The sequence below is a fragment of the Lampris incognitus genome, chromosome 18, assembly GCF_029633865.1.
Source record: "Lampris incognitus isolate fLamInc1 chromosome 18, fLamInc1.hap2, whole genome shotgun sequence".
Classification (NCBI taxonomy): Eukaryota; Metazoa; Chordata; class Actinopteri; order Lampriformes; family Lampridae; genus Lampris; species Lampris incognitus.
In genome coordinates, this window is record NC_079228.1 from 23,127,582 (window position 1) to 23,151,788 (window position 24,207).

Consider the following 24,207-nt stretch of genomic DNA (forward strand, 5'->3'; position numbering starts at 1 on the left):
GACATTCCTTTATATTTACTGCTCTTGGAAAAGGAAATGAGCCTAGTGTGGAGTGGGACTTTGAGGGTCCAGGGTTCACCTATTACATTATGAAGGATCAAGGGCCTAAACTGACATAGGGATTCATCCACTCACATCAAAAGAAAGCAGATTAGACATAACCATTTACCGCCTGGCATGTGTCTGGCTGCTATGCCTCCCACACTGACAGAGACTTTCTGGCTCTTCTCTTCCCTCGGCTTCACCCTCACAACCCCTTGGAGCAGTTTGATGTTGGACTCATCAATGTAGCCACTGCTGTAGTAATATACACCAGGTAAGGTGAATTGGTAGCCATAGATGCCTGAGAGAGAGAGAGAGAGAGAGAGAGAGAGAGAGAGAGAGAGAGAGAGAGAGAGAGAGAGAGAGAGAGAGAGAGAGAGAGAGAGAGAGAGAGAGAGAGACAGACAGACAGAGAGAGAGAGAGAGAGAGAGAGAGAGAGAGAGAGAGAGAGAGAGAGAGAGAGAGAGAGAGAGAGAGAGAGAGAGAGAGAGAGAGAGAGAGAGAGAGAGAGAGAGAGAGAGCAAGAGATAGGAAGTGAGCAGATGTGACCACAGATCATATGTATATTGTATTTGACATTGGGTGCTTTTCTTGTTTTTTTTAGTCATGCAGGTATAGGTGGCTGTAATTTTCAGACACACACTCACACATGCGCACATCACAATCGGTTTCATTCCTAGTTTTTCCTAGTCATTGCTGCATAAATGTGGATTTGAATGGATAGAAACTTGATAAGAGAAAAAGAGAAAAGAACAAAAAAGATTTTTTTCTAACTGAAAAGCCTTTTTTATTGGTGTATCTTGAGGTGGTGTCACAATACCTTTTGTAGACTTTGTCTCGCCACTGGCAAAAGGTCCCCCTTCATAGGTGGTGCCACCTGGACTGGACACACTGAAGACCCTGTACCCCACATTTTGAAAGGCTGGTGCCTCCCATCGCCAGACCACAGTGTCTCCAACAAACACCTCCAGTGAGGCAGGACTCCATGCATATCCCTGTCCAAAATCTGGAACACACACACACAGATATGCACACAGACAGACAGGGAGATGCAGAGACAATTAAACAGAGTAAAAAATTGAAAGACAGTCAGAATAACACCTATAGGAAATGTCTTTATGCATGCTCAATAATCCAGGTAAGAAAATCAAAGAAAGTTGAATCAGTTCATCTGGACACAACGTTTATTGACAGAAACATTTCATCAGTCATCTAAGTGACCACTTCAGTTTGACTGTGATAAGTCATCTAAGTAACTGAGGAGGCCACTTAGATGAGTGATGAAATGTTTTCCCCCCCTTTTCCTCCCTAATTGTACTTGGCCAATTACCCCACTCTCCGAGCCATCCCAGTCGCTGCTCCACCCCCTCTGCCAATCCAGGGAGGGCTGCAGACTACCACATGCCTCCTCTGATACATGTGGAGTCGCCAGCCGCTTCTTTTCACCTGACAGTGAGGAGTTTTGGCAGGGGGACAGAGCGCATGGGAGGCTCACACTATTCTCCCCCAGTTCCCCCTTGACCAGGCGCCCCGACCAACCAGAGGACGCGCGAGTGCAGCGACCAGGATACATACTCACATCCGGCTTCCCACCCACAGACACGGCCAATTGTGTCTATAGGGATGGCTGACCAAGCCAGAGGTACCACAGGGATTCAAACTGGTGATCCCCATGTTGGTAGGCAACAGAATAGACTGTCACGCCACCTGGACACCCATGACTCACCTTTCTTTGACCCATAGAAAATGTTTCAATGTTAGTTGGCATGCAGTATGTCACTTGAATACGTGCAATTCCTCCATGACTTATAAACTGTTGGGCAACTAGAACAGGGAGTCTTAAGACTATTTTTGGAAAACTTGAAAAGTTTCCACGAATCATCAGTTGTCTCCTGGAGCTCTTGTCAATGGGCAACTTGTAGCTTTCGAGCTCAAAGCGCCAGGTGACAACTCCTTGTCTAACAGCAATTCTCTGAAACTTGATCTTTTTTTCATTGTTCTCAGTTTTAGTCTGCTGAGATTTGGCTTGACAGGTGCACAAAGGCTTGGGATGTAAACCTACCGCGGTGGGAACCTTGGTTGCTGACAGTGTGGGTGTGCTCCTCAGACTGCACGATACACTGCAACTCACTTTCCGAGGAAGCCATCACCTCACATTCAACACCTCCTGTTGAAAAATAAAAAAAAAACCCAAGGAAACATCAGATCATACAGAAAACCTGCAGATGTAAATATATATCATTAGGCTTTTCCTTAACTACTTGTGTAATATCCATGTGGACTTGGCATTCGAAATTAACACTAGCTTGTGTTGAAATGCAGATTTCAACTAGTGTACATATGTTTGACTTCTCTACCAAGCACTCAATTTATTCAGTTTAGTTTTATGACTTAAGTGCATATTAATAAATATTTCTATAAATGTGCCAATTTAGGCAACATGGCTAATTTTCAACTGTAGACCCTGGGTAGCAAATAATAACAATAATAGAAAAAAACTTTACAGGTAAGTTAAACTGCAAAAAATAACACATTTTGTACAAATGAGTTGAGTTACAATACATTAAAACAGAGACAACCTTACTATACACTTAATTCAATGCTACAATAAACATAACAAGGGGCGCATGTCAGGCTGCTGAGGTAATTTATCCATCCATCCATTATCCAAGCCGCTTATCCCAATTGGAGTCGGGGGGATGCTGGAGCCTATCCCAGCAGTCATTGGGCGGCAGGCGGGGAATGTGTCGGCTCTGTGCTGGACAGGCCGCCAGTCCAGCACAGAGCCGACACATTCACACCTAGGGACAATTTAGTAGGGCCGATTCAGCTGACCTACATGTCTTTGGACTGTGGAGGAAACCCACGCGGACATGGGGAAAACATGCAAACGCCACACAGAAGACAACCTGGGATGACCCCCGAGGTTGGACTACCCCAGGGCTTGAACCCAGGACCTTCTTGCTGTGAGGTGACCGCACTACCTACTGCGCCACCGTGCTGCCAAGGAAATTTATAGAATTGGTAATTCGCGGATTGGCTGGTAACCAATCTCCATTTGGACGGTGAATTTTATTCAAAATTTGGTTTGTTGGCAACATTTTTTTTAACTAAATTGAAACACCCGAGCTTGTGTCGCTTACCGATGGAAACCTGGTTGTCAGGGGTGTTAGCGCTGAACCCAGAGCCGGTGACAGTCAGTCTGGTCCCTCCCAGCAGAGAGCCCAGCATTGGAGAAATGCTGTGGGTCTCCAGGATGTATTCGATGGTGGCATTCATGTCATTGCTGTGAATGATAAGGCAGAGAAACATCCAATTAAACAGCTTCATTCAAAATTAACGAACTGACTTTTTGAACACAACTGGATGCCTATTACAGAAAAACGTTTGCTGTTGGCTGGACAGGGAACAGCTCTGAGCTCACTAAAAGGCTATTTCTCACACAGCAGTGAAGTTTAAGTGATTATGATGAATAGAATTCATTTTGGGGGGAGGGATTTTTTCCCCCTTTTTGGGGAGACCCAATTGTACCTGTCCAATTACCCAACTGTTCCGAGCCATCCTGGTCACTGCTCCACCCCCTCTGCTGATCCGGGGAGGGCTGCAGACTACCACATGCCTCCTCCAATACATGTGGAGTCGCCAACCACTTCTTTTCACCTGACAGTGAGGAGTTTCGCCAAGGGAACGTAGCGCATCTGAGGATCAAGCTATTCCCTCCAGTTCCCTCTTCCCCCTAAACAGGTGCCCCAACCGACCAGAGGAGGCGCTAGTGCAGAGACCAGGACACATACCCACATCCAGCTTCCCACCCGCAGACACGGCCAATTGTCTCTGTAGGGACGCCCGACCAAGCCGGAGGTAACACGGGGATTCGAACTGGCGATTCCCATGTTGGTAGGCAACAGAATAGGCCACCACACTACCCGGATGCCCACGATAAATTGCATTTTTGAAAAACTGATGAATGTATATCAAGAGATCCATCTTTATCTTTTTCATCTTTTGTAATTTGGAAGACACAGGGAGAACATGCAAACTCCATACAGAGGACGACCTGGGATGACCCCCAGGGTTGGACAACCCCGGGGTTCGTACCCAGGACCTGTGAGGCGACACTGCTAACCACTGGGCCACTGTGCCGCCAAAGACATGTTTTCTCTCTCAAACCACTGACAGTGTAGTGTACTGGGGCAGGCCATGGATTGGTACATGACTCATTTTCTGAATTCATCTTCTGTATGACTGCTCAGTCTGGAGTCTGGTGAAAGGAGCGTTTCCTAATGTCCTGTGTATCGGACCCCGACTCTTTTGTTTAGTAAGATGCAATGCATGTCTCCTATCACAGCAGGTGTCTCCAAAATGTGATTTGAGATAAAAATGTGTTTTAAGGGAAAGCCTACCCTATTACCAATATAACTAATATTAAACCAAAAACTCACGTTTAAAAAAATGCTTGGAAACTGTTATTTTTATTGCTATACCTTGTATTTGGGTAGCCGTTGTTTCCAACCTGTACATCCACCTTATAGAGGCCTGGTGGAAGCACGGGGAGAAGACAAGTGATGTTGGTCGCTGTCCACTGCAGCATGGGACACTTCTCCCCATCGACTAACACAGTGCTGTCATTGGTTTGGCTTCCAAGGTTCGAACCCAAGATGGTGAGGACTCTGTCTCCTGCAAAAGAAACGGCAAAACCTTCAATGTCAACGCACACTTCCCTTTAGAAGTTCATGCCATCAGAACATCAAAACAATTGACCCTTCTCAAATAGATTGACAAAGAGTTCGGCTAATTAGAGAAACGAATCCCTGAAAAGTGGCTGTAACAAATATGCTGGGTCATCTGGAAACCTCTCTTTCCATCCATTCCATTCATCCATTATCCAAACCGGTTATCCTGCTCAGGGTCACGGGGATGCTGGAGCCTGTCCTAGCAGTCAATGGGCGGCAGGCAGGGAGACACCCAGGACAGGCTGCCAGACCATCACAGGGCTCACACACACACACACACACACACACACACACACACACACACACACACACACACACACACACACACACACACTTAGGGACAATTTAGTACAGCCAATTTATCTGACCTACATGTCTTTGGACTGTGGGAGGAAACCGGAGCACCCGGAGGGAACCCACACAGACACGGGGAGAACATGCAAACTCCACACAGAGGATGACCCGGGGTGACCCCCAAGGTTGGACTACCCCGGGGTTTGAACCCAGGACCTTCTTGCTATGAGGTGACTGCAATAACCACTGCGCCACCGTGCCACCTCTCTTTCGAAACCCATAATTACGTTGTCACGCAAGAGCTATTTGTTTGCTAACTCAACCTGCACCTCTTAGGGTCTACTAAGAAAGAAAGGGCAGAAACAGAGAGAACCTGCAAGACAACATAACACCCACACTGAAACAAAAACTAATGAGAGACATGACAAAAGGGTTTCCATGCACCCCGCGGGGCTCTTGGCAACAGAGCCAAGGGCCACGTGGATTCCCTGAATAGTAATGACTAATCAGCCAACACAACAATGCAAAACAGAAATGGAAACCTACCAACATGTGCTCCACATCGCACGTTATTCCTCTGCTCCACCAGCATATTGCGGTTGATATATCACATTCTTGACCATCTCAGATAATCCACAGAGGATGTGATGATTACAGAGTCAAAGGCATAGGCTTTTTGAACAATAACAAAACCATCGTTGCACACAGCCTCGGGCTCAGCTGGGCCATTAGTTGTGTTTGAAAAGATTATTTGTGAAACTCGTGAGAGGAGCCTTTGTGACGGCTGCTGTTGACCTACGACAGATCTGGTTTTACAGCACAGGAAGTTACTCGCTAATATTACCTTTACCTATGAAATGCACAATATCCTATGTTTATCAACAATGATGTCTTACACAATAGAATTTAACAAAGACAAACACTCCATTTTATTATCGGCCACTAAGTAGTTTGTTTTGTGAGAAAAAAATGGGCTGTTGAAAAATCATGGGGCCTTGATTTCATAACGAAATGAACAAACACTGAAAGCTATTCCGTTCCCAAACAAAGGAGCTGTAGGTCAAGCGGATAATGGATTTTGAGCAGTCGGTTCATTCCACGTGTAGGATTTCTATTGACCTTTGGAGACTATACTCTACATTTGCTTCATGCCTGATTCTTTATTCAGTCACATCAAAGAATGTAATCCAAGCGGCCGCGGGTTTGATCGAAAGGAGTCGTCTAGCCTCGAGGAATCATTAACATCCACAAACGCATTTCACAGTTTCGAACCCCATGGAACAAAAGTGTTGGGTTTTAACTCACCAAACACGTGGGTAGTCTGGGGACTCATGCTTGTGATCATGGGTGTGAGAGTGCTGTCATAGGTGAAGAGGCTGCTTGCTGTCTGGCTCGTGTTTCCCACTCGCACCGTGACTGTCTGCGATCCTGCGCTACCCTGAAATATGAAAAAAGAAAGAAGAAAAGATCAGGAGCAACACTACGATCCGAAAATGACAACAGTGACAATTAACAATTAATTTGTTTTTTGGGGTTTTTTTTGTGGAATTTTCCCCCCTTTTCCCCCCAATTGTATCCCCTCTGCTGATCCAGGAGGGCTGCAAACTACCACATGCCTCCTCCGATACATGCGGAGTGGCCAGCTTTCACCTGACAGTAAGGAGTTTTGCCAGGGGGACGGACGTAGTGCATGGGAGGATCACGCTATCCCCCCCCCCCCCAAACAGGTGCCCCGGCTGACCAGAGAAGGCGCTAGTGCAGCGACCAGGACACATACCCACATCCGGCTTCCCAACTACAGACACGGCCAATTGTGTCTGTAGGGACGCCCGACCAAGCTGGAGGTAACACAGGGATTCGAACCGGCAATCTCTGTGTTAGTAGACAACAGAATAGACCGCTACACTACCCAGACGCCCACAATTAACCATGTTAATAAAGATATTCACATAATGGCTGCCAGACGGGCTGGGGCTGGTCAGAGTAAGCCATACAGCAAAAGCTACCACTCATAGGCCTACAGGTATAACTTTTCTGTGGTCTGTATACTCACTGCAGGGGTCCTGCATTTCAGCTCACTGTCACTTGCATGAACAACCAGGCAATCCTCACCACCAACTGTGACTACAGCCTCCCGACTGAAACCGAACCCCATCACTGTCAGAAGTGTCCCTCCTGTGAGAAAAACACACAAAATGACGTTGACTATATCTGAAAAATTGGCCATGCATGAGGTGATTTTGAACTTGCACAGTCTAGTAAGTGTAATTGTGATGAGCTTATACAATGTGAGTATAGACTGTGAAACTATATAGTAGGTTGTCAACATATCTGCACCAATATCACCAAGACGAATTCCCTTACATTTATTTGCATCAAATGTTAACTGAGTGCATTTAGTTGATGGAGTTTTTAGGGCAGTTAGACACACTACATACAGACCTGCCAAACTTCCAGAGAGGGGGGAGAGAGAGGAGACAATAAGCTGATAGGTGAATTTCAGGATGTTGTCCCCAGAGTAGCGTGCATAACCCAGAGATGGGAAGGTAACTGACACTGGATAGGTGCCTGCACTGGCACTGCCTAGTCTGCAGACCTGGGTGGTGGCTGAAATATGATTCACAAAATATGGTTTAATTCTTTCCAGCGGGGGGGGGGGGGGGACAAAAAACAATAAATGCTGTGGCATCTTTCTTTTTGTTTCTTTTTAGAGAACTACAGTCATTTGATTTCTACAAAGATCCTTCTTGTGCCTATCACTGATTAATTACTAATGAAAAACCACTCATTTATCAATTTAAACAGTGTGACAGCATGCTTTATTCCCTTCCAAATCTATTTCACTTACAAGTGACTTCTTCAACTTGGCATCTGGCATATCCCACCATAATGGTAGCATTTTCACTGCTGAAGCCAGTCCCTGTGACAGTCAGAAGAGTCCCCTGGCCATGGGATCCTTAAAAAAAACAAAACAAAGAAAACATTAAATACTGACAATGGACAAAATATTAATTTCTACTTCGTTGTCTTGTGCTGTATGTTCATTAGAGCCTTTAAAGCTTGTTTAAATGCCTCACAAATTTAATTAAAGGAACATTCCACTGATTTTCACTGTTTGCAAAAGAGTGATTGAAATCGCAATCCACCAATCAGTGCTATGCAGTCACATCACTTCCTGTGACATTCAGCTCAGACATTCAACAGACAGCAACAGAGCAGCTTTTATACCATGTAACCCAATGCTAGCTCAGACAGACATAGCTTAGGCAAAGGGGGATGGTAAAAAGATGCTCTTGGGGAATCTATAAAACAGACAGGGATCAATTAGAAGAGTTAATCTAACACAATAACATTAACTAAGGAAGGCGTGTCATGGTGAATTTATATCTTTATGGTTAATGTTATTCACAAATGTAGAAATTTTACAGCAATTTCTCAGGAACCAGCACTGACATAATGATATCCAGCCATTGTAGTCTTTCTACATGGCTCACTAGTTTATTCACTCTAAACTGTTAACACTACTTCTGCAAAATCACAATTTACTTTCAACAATTGTGCAATTCAAAGTCTGATGACTTGTATACAGTACAGTATGCCTTACATATGAATAACCAATAAAGCCTCATATTAAAGTCCAGCTGAAATGGCATTTTGAAAGTATCTGACTTCCGTATTGTGACATACTATATTTCCAGGTGAAACAGGGTAGAGAGGCGGGAAATTACAATGAGAGGAATTTGATTTGAACATTGAAGAGTGGGCATGTTGCTAGCTAGCTAACTAATGAATCTTAGATCTGTGCAGCTAAAGGTAGAAGATTGATTGATGGGTGGATGTCATGATATCATTGTTTGAAATTGTTTGGTTCAAGCCTACGTAAGCATGCGCCATATTTTGTTTTACGGGAAGAAAATATGATCAGATTTTGATAGAAATCTGGCATTTATTGTTAAATATGTGCACAATATGCCCGGGGATGTGATATAAAAGGGTTAAAAAGGCATTTTTAATTTCATCTCGACCTTAAATGAACCAATAAAGCATCTCGGTATGGCACCTTGAGATGGGCTAATTCCAGTAACAATTGGGGTCTTCTCTTGTGACCATTCAAAGCCACAGTCTCCAGCACACTTAGATGGAATGCCATTGATGTAAACCTCCACCTGCAAAACAGCATTACAGTATAACTTAGGGAAAAGGTTTTGCATACCTGACATGTCACTGGGGCATAATACTAATGACTGTTTTGTCAGGTTGTCACAACTAAAGTCTAAACAATGGAATAATTCAGGACTGTTCGCTGCCTTCCACTATTGCCATGACACAAAGCAATTACCTGGTGACCTTAGTAAAATACAAACATGTGGATTAATGCCTGAATTTTGTCAGGGGGCGTGTATTATGCAACTAATATTGCGCAAAACCATTAATATGAAAAAACATTTTATTAATGGATTTACCCGCAAGTCTGCAGACACATGAAATATTCAGCCGTGACCACAACAGACAGCATGTACAAGCAAGATAATACTTTGAATGGCCAGTGGGCGAAGTTCCTAAATCCCCTTGATGCTTTTTGCATCACATGTTTACCTGAGGTTTGGTTTCCCACGTACGCAGGAAATCTCCTGTCAGGCTTCGAATAAATGTTCCTCCCTTCCTTTTCTCCCGGGCTCCCACTACGGGGTTGTTACCCACAACAGCTGAGTCATTGATCTGTAACCGAAGTGCAAAGACAAGTCATAATTATTGCCAAACTCTTGTTTGGCAAACTCTTGTTTGGCAAACTCTTTGTACTCATGGAAATTTTCACAACTAGTAAAGGATTATGAAATCTAGAGGTGATTCGGGTTATTATCCCGGATCTGATTCCGATTAGTATTTTATGTCACTTTTCGAACTGCTTTACATGCAATAAACACTTTTAAATTTAAATTTTTAGAAATAAATTGTTAGATATTATACGCCCTATATTGTGATAATGTTGGAGTCTGACCTTCATCAGAGGCTGGTCCCCTGGCTTAGTGAGCCACTTCACCCTCCACTTGGGGTGTCTGCAGTCTCCTTGCTGAGTAACTTGCACCTGGCCCATTCCTGGGATTCCCTCCAGGGCATACTTCAGATCCGCCTCACTGATATCCACCGACAGACCTGAGAGCAAGTATTGGTCATCTCAATGGAACTCCCCTTCACATGTGCATTAATCAAAGGGGAGCCCTACTGTAGCGTATACAGTATACACATCGCTGTAAAATGTTGTCGGTGTGTGCTTAGAGTGAAATTTGTGGACCACTGCACATCATCCATTTGCAATGTGAGGTCCTGCTGACTGTTTGTGTCCGTATTAAGTTAAGTTTCCTTTATTAATCCCCTTGGAGAACTTCATTTGCTGCAAATTAACCTATCCTAGCTGTGCTCTGTGTAGCTAGGAGTGCTGGACTGCCGCCTTCATGCTTCGCCTGGGGACCAACTCCAGTTCTTTTCCCATTGCCTTAGTCAGGGACACAGACAGTATTAACCCTAACATGCATGTTTCTTTTGATGGTGGGGGACACTGTAACACATGGAGAAAACCCACCGAAGACATGGGAGAACATACAAACTCCACACAGAGGACGACCTGAGATGACCCCCAAGGTTGGACAACCCCAGGGTTCGAACCCAGGTCCTTCTTGTTGTGAGGCGACAGCGCTAACCACTAGGCCACCGTGCCGTATGAATAGTATTGTGAAAAGTGTAACATAGCAGTTGTCATTGTGGCTCAGCTGGTTAATTTGCACGTTGGACCACTCAGATATGATCTTTACCACAGTGTTACACCAATCTTTACACCAGTGTCTACAACATAAATTCCTGTACATTCATTGAACCTGGTCATTAACGTGATTCAGATTCAATGAAGTCACCCGGCTGAATCTGGTCTAACAACAATGTTAAGAATTCACAATGATTTGCTATCATCTCCCGTCTTCAAAAAGCACATCTCTATCAAAAGTAAAAGAGCAAACCAAAGCCTTTTTAGGAGGAAACTTGAGTCACGGTAAGTTTAACCTACTACAATATGTGATTTTATCTCTCTAACAAGCATTCATATCTCAACATGAATATAGGCAGGAACATTTCTGTTGTCAGGATGCAAATCAACCAACGTCATGATGATCTACCTTCAACACGGCCTCCGTAAATCTCCACATCAAAGGTGCCGTTCAGAGGAGGGGTAGCCCTGTGAGGCCGAGTGATGGTGACGGTAGTTGCTCCCTCCCTAAACTCAGCCATGTCCTCGGTGCTGTTGGACATCTTTTAAAAGATGATGTAAAGGCACAGGGTTAGATAGAGAATTACAATCGCCAACCTTTCCGGCGTACTTACTCTGGCGGTACACCTTTTGTGAGGGTGCAAGACATCTAAAAACCTTTGTATTTGCTTAGGAATGTGCTACATACCAAATCTGTCCAGTGACTGGAGAGCAGTTTTATGTCGTGGTAAAATAACATGTGCCACAGTGCAGATCAGATGATTATCAGATGGGACATTGGCAGGTGAAAGATGCTATAGCTTGCAATATAGTTTCTCCATACCTGCTCTTTTGATTTTGATTTAGATATACTATATTAATCCCCATGGGGAAATTCCTCTTCCATTCTAGCTGTGTAGCTAGGAGCAGCGGGCAACCGCTGTGAAGCGCCCGGGGACCAATTCCAGTTCTTCTTTCCATTGCCTTGGTCAGGGGCACAGACAGGAGCATTAACCCTAACATGCATGTTTCTTTTTGATGGTGGGGGAAACCGGAGCACCCGGAGAAAACCCACCGCAGACACGGGGGGAACATACAAACTCCACACAAAGGATGACCTGGGATGCAAGGTTGGACAACCCTGGGGTTCGAACCCAGGACTTTCTTGCTGTGAGCTAACAGTGCTAACCACTGGGCCACCATGCCACCCTTTCAGACGTATACTGGTACTGCATCTCTGTAATCCGTTGGGTAAATGTCTTACTGTACATGTGGCCAGAGGACTGTGTCAGTTTCAGAGTTTATCATTTTGGTACCTGCCTGTATGTTTGAGAGTACTATTTGTTACATACCACCATCTACTAAACATAGGCTGTGTTGTACTAACTGAACTTCTGCAATTGGGAATACTTTTAAATCCCACAGCTAATCATCTCTTAAATGGAGGTGAATGAAAATGTGCCCAGCAAGTTTATTATGTTATGCTGACAATCTGTTTTCAGTGTATGGAACAGTTCCGTCAATGCAAATTAAAGTGTCCCTATTGTAAAACTATAAATTGGGCCAGTAATCTTAATCAATCCAGAACTACCTGCAGGAAGCCGATGTCTAGCAGAGGAAACCCAGAGGCACAGTGTTGTGGTGTGGCTTTGATTTCAAAGCTGACTCGCGATGTGTTTGTCTTGTGCACAGAAACCTCCTCAAAGAAACGCTCGGAGCTGCCGAAGGGCGAGGGTCTTCTCTTCAGGACAATGGCTGATAGATTAAATGACATGGAAGAAGATCAAGAATAAGCAGGGTTTCATGACTATTTTCATATCAGTGTCAACTTTAAAGCTTAGAATTTCATTGCAATGCTTGAACATTTTGTATTTTTACAATGAGATCTCAGTTGTTGAGTTGTTTTGGTTTTATTTTATTTTTTTTGTTTTTGTCGTCCCCCCCCCCCCCCATACTTTGTCACACACACACGACTTTTCAGTGATGTGCAAATGTAATTCGGGCAAAAAAAATCTGGTGTTTTGTTTTACTCCTTCATTCAACAAAGAAAGGAAACAAGAGGAACATTTTTTTTTTGTGGCTATTTCTTCCTTTATCTCCCCAATTGTATCTGGCCAATTACTCCACTCTTCCAAGCCATCCCGGTCGCTGCTCAACCCCCTCTGCCAATCTGGGGAGGGCTGCAGACTACCACATGCCTCCTCTGATACATGTGGAGTCACCAGCTGCTTCTTTTCACCTGACAGTGAGGAGTTTTGCCAGGGGGACGTAGCATGTGAGAGGATCAAGCTATTCCCCCCAGCCCCCCCCCCCCCGAACAGGTGCCTGACCGATCAGAGGAGGCACTAGTTCAGCGACCAAGACACATACCCACATCTGGCTTCCTACCCGCAGACACAGCCAGTTGTGCCAGAGGTAACCAGCGATCCCCGTGTTGGTCGGCAACGGAATAGACTGCTACGCTACCCAGACACCCTTAACTACTTTATTAAACAAAAACAACAACAACAAAACTCAAGTTAATTCCAATCAAAACTGTGTACTACCATTTTCATTGTTAGTGGTGGCTCTCTTCCCAAGGTGAATGGCATCGACATAGAAATCTTCGCCGGAGGCATGTTTGTAAAGATAGAGGCCCAACAGCTCGTACCGGCCCCCTAAGAATTCGGTCTGCAGGGAACTCAGCAGGTCCACACACTTGTAACTCCAGCTGTCGAAAGAATAAAAGAAAAAACAACAACAACAACATTTTGTTATTCGGCTAAACTGAGCAAAAGAGAAACGGCACCAACAGTCACATCCCACCGCCAAATCCACATCACGATATGGCCGTTACTAACTTGTTCCCCTTGTTGAAAATAGTTGTGACCTTCGTCTTCTCTGTGTTGGTTTGACCTTGGCTGTTGCGATACTTGAACTTGATTCCGATTTCATCCTTCAACATCCCCTTGTAGGCAAAGCAAAGCTGCAAGAGTGAAAAAAATACAACCTTACCTTATAGGGAAGTGAGACAGTAAGAAAAGTGACACCCATAGACACACAGTAGGGAGCTGGACACTACACCAAATTGGGGCGGGGGGGGGGGCAAATATTTCACTGTATTTAAGATTGAGTTCTATACAAGACCTCTTAAGAATTCATTTTCTTTTTTTCCCCATCTTTTTCTCTCCAATTGTATCCGTCCAATTATCCCATTTTCCGAGCCGTCCCGGTCACTGCTCCACCCCCTGTGCTGATCTGGGGAGGGCTGCAGACTACCACATGCTTCCTCCGAGTCCAGTGACCAGGACAGCAACCAGGACACATACTTACATCCAGCTTCCCACCCGCAGACACAGCCAATTGGGTCTGTAGGGACGCCCGACCAAGCTAGAGGTAACAAGGGGAGTCGAACCAGCGATCCCCGTGTTGGTAGACAACAGAATAGATGGCTACGCTACCCGGACGCCCTAAGAATTCATTTTCATTATAAATTCTGTGGCGTAACATCGACATACAAACCGCTTGTATACTCGGGTGGAGTTGGGGTAAAATAAACAGGAGTGTACTTTACCATGAAGTACTGTTGTAGTGAGATCGCTCCGTAGGTGCCACCAGATTCCTTGGGATAATTGTCCATGAAGAGGACTTCGGCATTTTTCAGGGACCAACGGCCACAGAAAGCCTCCGAATCCTTCACAGGCGTCCCTCTCTCATCACCATTGTACTAGTGGATATTAAAAGAAAACAGTGAGAAGGTTATGCACACCACCGTCACCATTTAACCCTTTGAGGTTCATTGTTCTGCCGTAAAAACGTTTAAAATAAGATTGTGCTGAAACTAATTGGGTTTGGCATGTATCACCTTCAAAATGCATGGCCCAAGCAAAAATGAATGACTGAATAAAACTAGCTTGTTGTTCTCCTCATGTCTGTGTGGGTTTCCTCCGGGTGCTCTGGTTTCCTCCCACAGTCCAAAGACATACAGGTCAGGTGAATCGGTCATACTAAATTGTCCCTAGGTGTGAATGTGTGTGTAATGTCCGTAGACGCCTTGTCTTACTGACATAAGAATAATTCAAGAACGATGTGTGTGCGTGCGTGTGTGTGTGTGTGTGAGTGTGTGTGTGTGTGTGTGTGTGTGTGTGTGTGTGTGTGTGTGTGTGTGTGTGTGTGTGTGTGTGTGTGTGTGTGTGTGTGTGTGTGTGTGTGTGTGTTTGTCGGCCCTGTGATGGCCTTGCAGCCTTTCCAGGGTGTCTCCCCGCCTGCCGCCCAATGACTGCTGGGATAGGCTCCAGCATCCCCGCGACCCTGAGAGCGGGATAAACGGTTTGGATAATGGATGGATGGACGTTTGGTGGCTAGATAAGGAAATCCCTGCACATTGTCCCACGTTTTCGTAAAACTTTGCATTCACTTCTTTATGCAATTCACTTCCTTTTTGCACATCTTTTCTCATCAGATAGAAAAGGTCTTTATCCCACACTGACCTGCGAACGGCCCTCTTCAAAACCCCTGGAGTATTTCACATCAGAGTCCTCTGTGGTCTGAATCTCATCGGGACACTCAGCACTCAGCATGGCCTCCAGAGCCGACTTCACCTGTTTCAACAGTCCCAACAGTTCCTATTTAATCTATGTCTGCTCGACACTGCTCCAAACAAATCGTCTACCTCAAAAATAAAGGGGTTCATTCTGAGATGTGTCCCCCAAGTGTCTTAATGATTGAAGATAATCCCTGAGCAAAATGTAAAATATACAGTAAAATATTGCTTGAAATATTGGCAAATTTTAGTGGAGTTTTTGTCGATATTATGAAATGTTTTGTTGTTGTTTTTTGATTTTACCCTCTTTCCCCCCCAATTGTGTCTGGCCAATTACCCCACTCTTTTGAGCCATCTTGGTTGCTACTTCACCCCCTCTGCCGATCCAGGGAGGGCTGCAGACTACCACATGCCTCCTCTGATACATGTGGAGTCGCCAACCGCTTCTTTTCACCTGACAGTGAGGAGTTTTGCCAGAGGGACGTAGCACATGGGAGGGTCACGCTATTCCCCCCAGTTCCCCCTCCCCCTGAACAGGCCCCCTGACCGACCAGAGGAGGTGCTAGTGCAGCGACCAGGACACATACCCACATCCGGCATTCCACTCTCAGACACGGCCAATTGTGTCTGTAGGGATGCCCGACCAAGCTGGCGGTAACATAGGGATTCAAACCGGCGATTCCCATGTTAGTAGGCAATGGAATAGACCGCTTTGCTACCCAGACACATAATGAAATATTTTGGGGTTTTTTCGGACTTCTTAATTTCCACTGATGATTCCTATTTCCCCACTAAGGTCCTCAGCAAAAAGGCTGGTGGATACACATCCAACTGCATAAACCAATATTTAAAGGACTTGAGGAAAGTTTTCATTTTTAAAGAACAGACCTCAGACTCAGATGCGTTGAAGTTGATGGGCTTTGTTGGGATTCCTCCCCAGAGCAGAGTAAACGTCTTCCTGTTGCCTCTTCCTTTGGTGAGCTCGGCAACAGTTATGTTGGTGTCAGAGCCAAAAACGTCATAGTGAAGCGAGTCAAAGTCACCTGTGGTCAACAAACACAGTTTGCCAACTACCTAGGATATCATCGGCAGAGGTAGCTGACTAAACATTTGTACCCTACCTGCCCAAAATCAACAGAAAATTGACTGTTAAATGTAGGGTTATAGGTTATGGTTAGGGTCTTACCCCTGTCAGAGTTGAATGTCACTGTGTAGTGAGAGCTTTGACTGTTGTCCTCTTTCGTCACCTGGACCGTGTCAGGTTTAATAGACCAAAGGCCGCTCAAAGCTACTTCCACCATGTTGGCTGAGGCACTGACAGGAATTGGTCCTGTAATAGACAAACAAAAAACTTTTACAACAAACATATGGTTCTGTGTTGTTCAATGGCTAGGGCATGGCTCTAATGCTGCCAGGGTTTCAGGTTCAATTCCCCATATAGTTCAATGACTGGAGTATGGGATTCACACTGGCAGGCAGTGCCTGCAGCAAAACATCATGCACCTCATGGTAATGCAGAGCCTTAGCGGTAGAATTAATAAATCTGCCAAATCATGTAAACACATATCCCACTGAATGTCTCCTGATCAAGAGCACAAATGTTCACATTAAATCACGAGTGAAAGAATAACTCCTGAACAAAGTAATCCCTTGGGGCGCCATGGTTGCCCAGTGATTAGCACTGTTGCCTCACAGCAAGAAGGTCCTGGGTTCGAACCCCAGACTGCCCCAGGTCCTTTCTGTGTGGAGTTTGCATGTTCTCCCCGTGTCTGCGTGGGTTTCCTCTGGGTGCTCTGGTTTCCTCCCACCATCAACCAAAAAAAAAAAAAAAGAAAAAAGAAAAAGAAAAGACATGCATGTTAGGGTTAATACTCCTGCCTGTGCCCCTGATCAAGGCAATGGAAAGAAGAACTGGAGTTGGTCCCCGGGTGCTGCAGCTGCCCACTGCTCCTATACAATAGGATGAGTTAAATGCAGAGAACAGATGTTGTTGTTACCTGTATAATGACAAAAACAAAGTGGCTTTCTTTTTTCTCTCTTTTTCTTACTCTTGTTGCCACAGATATTGCAGTAAACACAATGCCGATAGCCTCACCAGTCTTTGCTCCCCCATAGCCCAGGCTGAAGAACGTGCTTCCACACAGATGGCTGGCGCAGCTGCTTTTGACGCTCACCCTCTGGACCTCTTTGACTGCAGCAGCATCGCTGGGCCAGGATTCAAAGGTAACCACCTGGGAAACAGAGGAATAAAAGAGACCCATTGAGACAAAACAGCAGTGAAGGGGAACGTGATAGCTTTTTGTATGGTTTGTTAGAGTCCACCCTTTTCATCATATCTTCACAAATGACAGTGATAGTTAAAAAACTGCCAAGCTGTTGGGAGGGTTATTGGTAAAAGATGACGCATGAAAATGGGGGGATGAAAATGCGGTTGATTTTGGCATAATCTCCTGATATTCTGGTGTGCAGACAAAAAAAATAAAGCCTCATTTAACACCTCCCAATTGGGATGATGTGTGGGTTACCTGTGAGATACTGTGAAATCCATATCAATAGTCATCAGGTTCATATTGCTGGGCACGTTACCTAAAAAGTCAGCCATTCCCTACCTGTTCCTCATCAAAGACATCATGCTCTGCCACAATAGTCTGGATCTCATTGACGGCATCCTCCGTCTGGTCTTCTGTGAAGGTGCTCTCCCCTCTGAACACGCCTACGTTGATGCGAGCATTTCCTCTCCATTCTTGATGCAGGATTTCCATGTAGTAGCTACACAGAGGCCACGTTTAAGCAAAAACAAAAGTTTGAGAGCTGTTGTGCATGTACTTGTTGGATGAATGTATGGTGTAAAGCATTGTGGAGACTGACGTGGTCACAGCCCTGTACTTACGCTTTTCCTTCCTCCAGAGCCACCGTTTCAGACGTCTGTGACGGCAAGGAGTTGTGGCTGTACACATAATAATTCTGGTACGCAATTTTAGCCTGAAATACAGTTTGTGACACAATGGAATATCAAATATATTTCATAGCAAAGAAATACTAATATGTAAATACATTAATTTATGTTCATATAATAGGATCTGGCATGGCATTTTCGTTTTTCTTTTTTTATTGTTTTGGATTTTTCACCCTTTTTCTCCCCAATTGTACTTGGCCAATTACCCCACTCTTCCGAGCCGTCGCGGTCGCTGCTCCACCCCCTCTGCCAATCCGGGGAGGGCTGCAGACTACCACATGCCTCCTCCAATACACGTGGAGTTGCCAGCCGCTTCTTTTCACCTGACAGTGAGGAGTTTCACCAAGGGGATGTAGCGCGTGGGAGGATCACACTATTTGCCCCAGTTCTCCCTCCCTCCTGAACAGGCACCCCGACTGGCCAGAGGAGGCACTAGTGCAGCGACCAGGACACATACCCACATCTGGCTTCCCCCCCCACAGGCACTGCCAATTGTGATGTGATGTGGTCGGTCGGCTTGGTCGGGCGTCTGTAGGGACGCCCGACCAAGCCGGAGGTAACACAGGGATTCGAACCGGCAACTCCTGTGTTGGTAGGCAACGGAATAGACCGCTATGCTACCCGGACGCCCTGGCATTGCATTTTCAATTAATTTAGAAATTAAATGCCAAAGCGGCAAAGAAATATAAAGGGGGTGACACTGTTTCTCTCATTTCACATTTGAAGGAACATTTGAAACCTTTTAGCTTTAAAGCAGGACATGTCTATGGAAATAAAACGTCAAACCACTTTTTCATTAACATTCAGTCACCAATAGCTTGCCATCAAATCTGTATACCACTAGTACATTACAATTAACATGCAAATTGGGTTCATGTGTTTGAATTTATATTTTAACCCAATTACTAAATGCATGGCTGGAAAAGGTTGATGCAATTGTTGCACTACTTTCTAATTTACGTTAATTCAGCTGTCTAAAAGCTTATTGGAGGAGTAATGTTTACTTGTTTGAAATGGTAGCTCATTGTGCAATAGACTCTCCACCACACACTGAACAACAACAGTCACTAGGTAATTTTTTTCTGTTGTTTCCTATTTTAACTTTTCTTATATATCTATTTTTGCAACATAATATATTTCTATTTATTATCATTTTACTTCTGTCTATGATATGTACCTTTCTAATTCAATCTGAGAGGTAGATAGATAGATAGATAGATAGATAGATAGATAGATAGATAGATAGATAGATAGATAGATAGATAGATAGATAGATAGATAGATAGATAGATAGATAGATAGATAGATAGATAGATAGATAGATAGATAGATAGATAGATAGATAGATAGATAGATAGATAGATAGATGGATACTTTATTGATTCTGAGGGAAATTAAAGTGTCATTACAGCTCGCATTATCCAAAGGCACACAGTATCAAAAATACACACAATAGCAAGAAAATAAAGCAAAAACTATATGGAATATAAATAAAATACCTAGACAAGCTATAAAGAACTAGACTAAATTCAGGCTTGTCATCAGTGATAATGATGTCCAGCTATACCTTATCCTCAGGTCTGCTGCTGTTGCTGAGGAGGAGCTCACACCGGTCATCACAGTGGAGGTTAAAAGCGTAGTTGTCAGTTGTTGGAGGGACGAAGAAGCCTTTCGCTCTTGTAACAAACATGTTGAGGGAGACTGAGAAGACACGGGGCATGGTGTCGACCCATTCTGACCAGTGCCCGGCTTTGCTTTCGTTGTAGCTTGTTATTTCATTCAGCGAACGGGGGTTTGACTCGTTCCAAATATGCATCTTTAAGCCTCTGCCGCCTGCAGACAAAGAAGTGACATTTAAGTGAAGGTATCAGGTATTTTTTTTTTTACTTTGATATACATTATTGATCCCTGTGGGGAAACCATACTCTGTATTTAACCCATCCTAGCTGTGTAGCTAAGAGCAGTGGGCAGCTGCTGTGCAGTACCCAGGGACCAATTCCATTTAGTTATAGTATAGTTTGACTTTTGAAGGATATTGCTGTCATTATTCCTGTTCAGTTTATATATATATATATATATATATATATATATATATATACATACACATATACACATATACATATATACATATACATATATACATATATATAACTTTGTTAAAGAAACACTCAATGGTAGGGAAAGTGCTCAACAAATAAAGAGCAAAATAATGCAGTGAGTCAAGTAAACTCTTTATGAGACAGTACAAGCCTGTTTCACACTATAAGCAATCATCAGCTGTCAATAAAGCTAAAGAATTTACTTGATTAACTGGATTATATTGCTCATTTGTTGAGCACTTTCCCTACCATTGAGTGTTTCTTTTAACGAAGTTTTATATATATATTGAGTCAAGTAAATTCTTTATGAGACAGTATACAAGCCTGTTTCATGCCATAAGCAATCATAAAATTACATTACATTACAGTCATTTAGCCAACGCTTTTATCCAAAGCAACTTACAATAAGAGCATTTAACGTAGGAAATCAGGAAAACTACAAGTCATCAGAGGTCATAAGTGCATCTGCTCTCTAAACAAGCATCTAAGAGCAAAACCAGTGTTAAAGTAAAAGCACAAGAAAGATTTTTTTTTTAAATGAGTGAATACAATAAGTGCTAAGAGCAAGTAACAGGGTAGTAGTTCTTGAAGAGGTGAGTTGCTTTGTGACAAACACAAAGCAATATATATATACATATATATATACATATATACACATATATATATATATATATATATATATATATATATATATATATATATATATAGCAGCTGATAACATTAGCAGCTGATGAGTGCGTGACGCACGAAACAAGCTTGTACTGCTATGTATTAAAACTTTCCCCCCTGCATCTGTATTGATATATATATCAATATCTATCTATCTATCTATCTATCTATCTATCTATCTATATATATATATATATAGTGTTTTTTTCCCGAAACCATCAATGGTGTTGTGAGTGCTCAACTAACAAGGACTGGAATATCTGTGTTGATATCTATTTCTATATATCTATATATCTATCTATATATATATATATATATATATATATATATATATATATATATATATATACTACCGTTCAAAAGTTTGGGATCACCCAAACAATTTTGTGTTTTCCATGAAAAGTCACACTTATTCACCACCATATGTTGTGAAATGAATAGAAAATAGAGTCAAGACATTGACAAGGTTAGAAATAATGATTTGTATTTGAAATAAGATTTTTTTTACATCAAACTTTGCTTTCGTCAAAGAATCCTCCATTTGCAGCAATTACAGCATTGCAGACCTTTGGCATTCTAGCTGTTAATTTGTTGAGGTAATCTGGAGAAATTGCACCCCACGCTTCCAGAAGCAGCTCCCACAAGTTGGATTGGTTGGATGGGCACTTCTTGCGTACCATACGGTCAAGCTGCTCCCACAACAGCTCAATGGGGTTCAGATCTGGTGACTGCGCTGGCCACTCCATTACCGATAGAATACCAGCTGCCTGCTTCTGCTCTAAATAGTTCTTGCACAATTTGGAGGTGTGTTTAGGGTCATTGTCCTGTTGTAGGATGAAATTGGCTCCAATCAAGCGCTGTCCACTGGGTATGGCATGGCGTTGCAAAATGGAGTGATAGCCTTCCTTATTCAGAATCCCTTTTACCCTGTACAAATCTCCCGCCTTACCAGCACCAAAGCAACCCCAGACCATCACATTACCTCCACCATGCTTAACAGATGGCGTCAGGCATTCTTCCAGCATCTTTTCATTTGTTCTGCGTCTCACAAACGTTCTTCTTTGTGATCCAAACACCTCAAACTTGGATTCATCCGTCCACAACACTTTTTTCCAGTCTTCCTCTGTCCAATGTCTGTGTTCTTTTGCCCATCTTCATCTTTTTCTTTTATTGGTCAGTCTCAGATATGGCTTTTTCTTTGCCACTCTGCCCTGAAGCCCAGAATCCCGCAGCCACCTCTTCACTGTAGATGTTGACACTGGTGTTTTGCGGGTACTATTTAATGAAGATGCCAGTTGGGGACCTGTGAGGCGTCTGTTTCTCAAACTAGAGACTCTAATGTACTTATCTTCTTGCTCAGTTGTGCAACGCGGCCTCCCACTTCTTTTTCTACTCTGGTTAGAGCCTGTTTGTGCTGTCCTCTGAAGGGAGTAGTACACACCGGTGTAGGAAATCTTCAATTTCTTAGCAATTTCTCGCATGGAATAGCCTTCATTTCTAAGAACAAGAATAGACTGTCGAGTTTCAGATGAAAGTTCTCTTTTTCTGGCCATTTTGAGCGTTTAATTGACCCCACAAATGTGATGCTCCAGAAACTCAATCTGCTCAAAGGAAGGTCAGTTTTGTAGCTTCTGTAACAAGCTAAACTGTTTTCAGATGTGTGAACATGATTGCACAAGGGTTTTCTAATCATCAATTAGCCTTCTGAGCCAATGAGCAAACACATTGTACCATTAGAACACTGGAGTGATAGTTGCTTGAAATGGGCCTCTATACACCTATGTAGATATTGCACCAAAAACCAGACATTTGCAGCTAGAATAGTCATTTACCACATTAGCAATGTATAGAGTGTATTTCTTTAAAGTTAAGACTAGTTTAAAGTTATCTTCATTGAAAAGTACAGTGCTTTTCCTTCAAAAATATGGACATTTCAATGTGATCCCAAACTTTTGAACGGTAGTGTATATATATCTATATCTATATATATAGTATATATATAAACATTGCACATTAAATCAAAAATGTAGCCTGCTGATGGAAAATTATACAAAGTAACTGTTTTTGATCAACTTACACGAAGTTTGTGATGATACAAATCCTTGTGTATTAGGATCGAATCAGCAAAATATGAATATCGTCTACTACTGACCAAAGTTCTGTGTTACGTATCTCGATCATCATCTTATATAACAAGCACATGAAAGGAAAGCATGTGACAATCACTCAGTGCCTATAATTGTGAGATACACTGAGCATGACAAACACAAAGCAAATGAGTTTTAATTCCTTTGGGTAGATTCAATGCAAAAGTTCCTGATGGAGACGGTTCAGCGAATTCAGTCAATCTCACAGCAAGACGCGTCATCGACAGCCGCTATGATAAGGCCGTCTTTTCCATGACATGTGCAAAATAAGCAATCTTATCATAGTTGCAGGGCATTTGATCTTATTCTGATTGACAGGGCATCAAAGTACCATATCAGGGCACGGCCGCTGATGAACTTTGATAGCAACTGATGGAACAAGTGCGTGTGGTCTGTTCAGAAGCACTTTGTGAAGTCAAGACAGACGACTTAAATTCCTCCACACATCACGTTGTCACGCTTTGAGACGTGGGACTGTTTTGTTTTTTGTTTTTTTCTCGCATAACAAGATAGCATGAAACAAAGCAGTGAGACAGACGGGAACAATTGTGTGTTGCATCACACCGATAGACGGAGGGAGGAGGAGGGGTGCTCTCACCCGGGTAGCCTGTCATGTTGCTCATCGGTCGTTCTGGCGTTTTGCATGTAATTCTGTCGTCAGACACGCTCCGGATTTCACAAGGCCTGCCTGTAGAAAATCAGCGATAATCAAATGTTAGCATCTCTTTGCTCATTGTGAAAACCCCTAAATCACTACTTTTCAACACTCCCTGAGGTTCAAATTAAATGGACGCAAAGGTGCATCACAGTACAATGGAGAAAAGAAGCTGTACAGTAATACCTCATAATTAATGGATAGAGGCTCCGTTTGAGCGGAAGCATGTACCACTCATGATGAATCATTGAGGTTCAGTCAGTCAAGACCAGTACTTAGTGTTGCAAAACGTGAACCTTTAAATCATCTCAAATGACTCACCTACGTTTGTAAAAGATGGCTGTTGAAAACC

The 24,207-nt window shown here is 43.4% G+C and overlaps 1 protein-coding gene across 1 annotated transcript in view; it reads right to left on the reverse strand.

The window, feature by feature from the left end:
* Window positions 1-24,207, reverse strand: part of LOC130128375 (fibrocystin-L-like) — a 68,743-nt gene that overhangs the window by 37,663 nt on the left and 6,873 nt on the right. The window contains exons 12-36 of the mRNA XM_056297995.1: window positions 23,763-23,888; window positions 19,853-20,118; window positions 18,220-18,311; window positions 17,939-18,098; window positions 17,425-17,560; window positions 16,516-16,659; window positions 16,218-16,372; window positions 15,277-15,387; window positions 14,361-14,513; window positions 13,648-13,772; window positions 13,354-13,517; window positions 12,396-12,562; window positions 11,238-11,370; window positions 10,070-10,224; window positions 9,667-9,789; window positions 9,131-9,236; window positions 7,919-8,026; window positions 7,513-7,677; window positions 7,124-7,245; window positions 6,376-6,508; window positions 4,528-4,720; window positions 3,187-3,329; window positions 2,106-2,210; window positions 864-1,049; window positions 170-343 (exon numbers count right to left, since the gene is read on the reverse strand). Coding sequence (XP_056153970.1) covers window positions 170-343; window positions 864-1,049; window positions 2,106-2,210; window positions 3,187-3,329; window positions 4,528-4,720; window positions 6,376-6,508; window positions 7,124-7,245; window positions 7,513-7,677; window positions 7,919-8,026; window positions 9,131-9,236; window positions 9,667-9,789; window positions 10,070-10,224; window positions 11,238-11,370; window positions 12,396-12,562; window positions 13,354-13,517; window positions 13,648-13,772; window positions 14,361-14,513; window positions 15,277-15,387; window positions 16,218-16,372; window positions 16,516-16,659; window positions 17,425-17,560; window positions 17,939-18,098; window positions 18,220-18,311; window positions 19,853-20,118; window positions 23,763-23,888 — 3,645 coding nt within the window. The remainder of the gene's footprint in view (window positions 1-169; window positions 344-863; window positions 1,050-2,105; window positions 2,211-3,186; window positions 3,330-4,527; window positions 4,721-6,375; window positions 6,509-7,123; window positions 7,246-7,512; window positions 7,678-7,918; window positions 8,027-9,130; window positions 9,237-9,666; window positions 9,790-10,069; window positions 10,225-11,237; window positions 11,371-12,395; window positions 12,563-13,353; window positions 13,518-13,647; window positions 13,773-14,360; window positions 14,514-15,276; window positions 15,388-16,217; window positions 16,373-16,515; window positions 16,660-17,424; window positions 17,561-17,938; window positions 18,099-18,219; window positions 18,312-19,852; window positions 20,119-23,762; window positions 23,889-24,207) is intronic.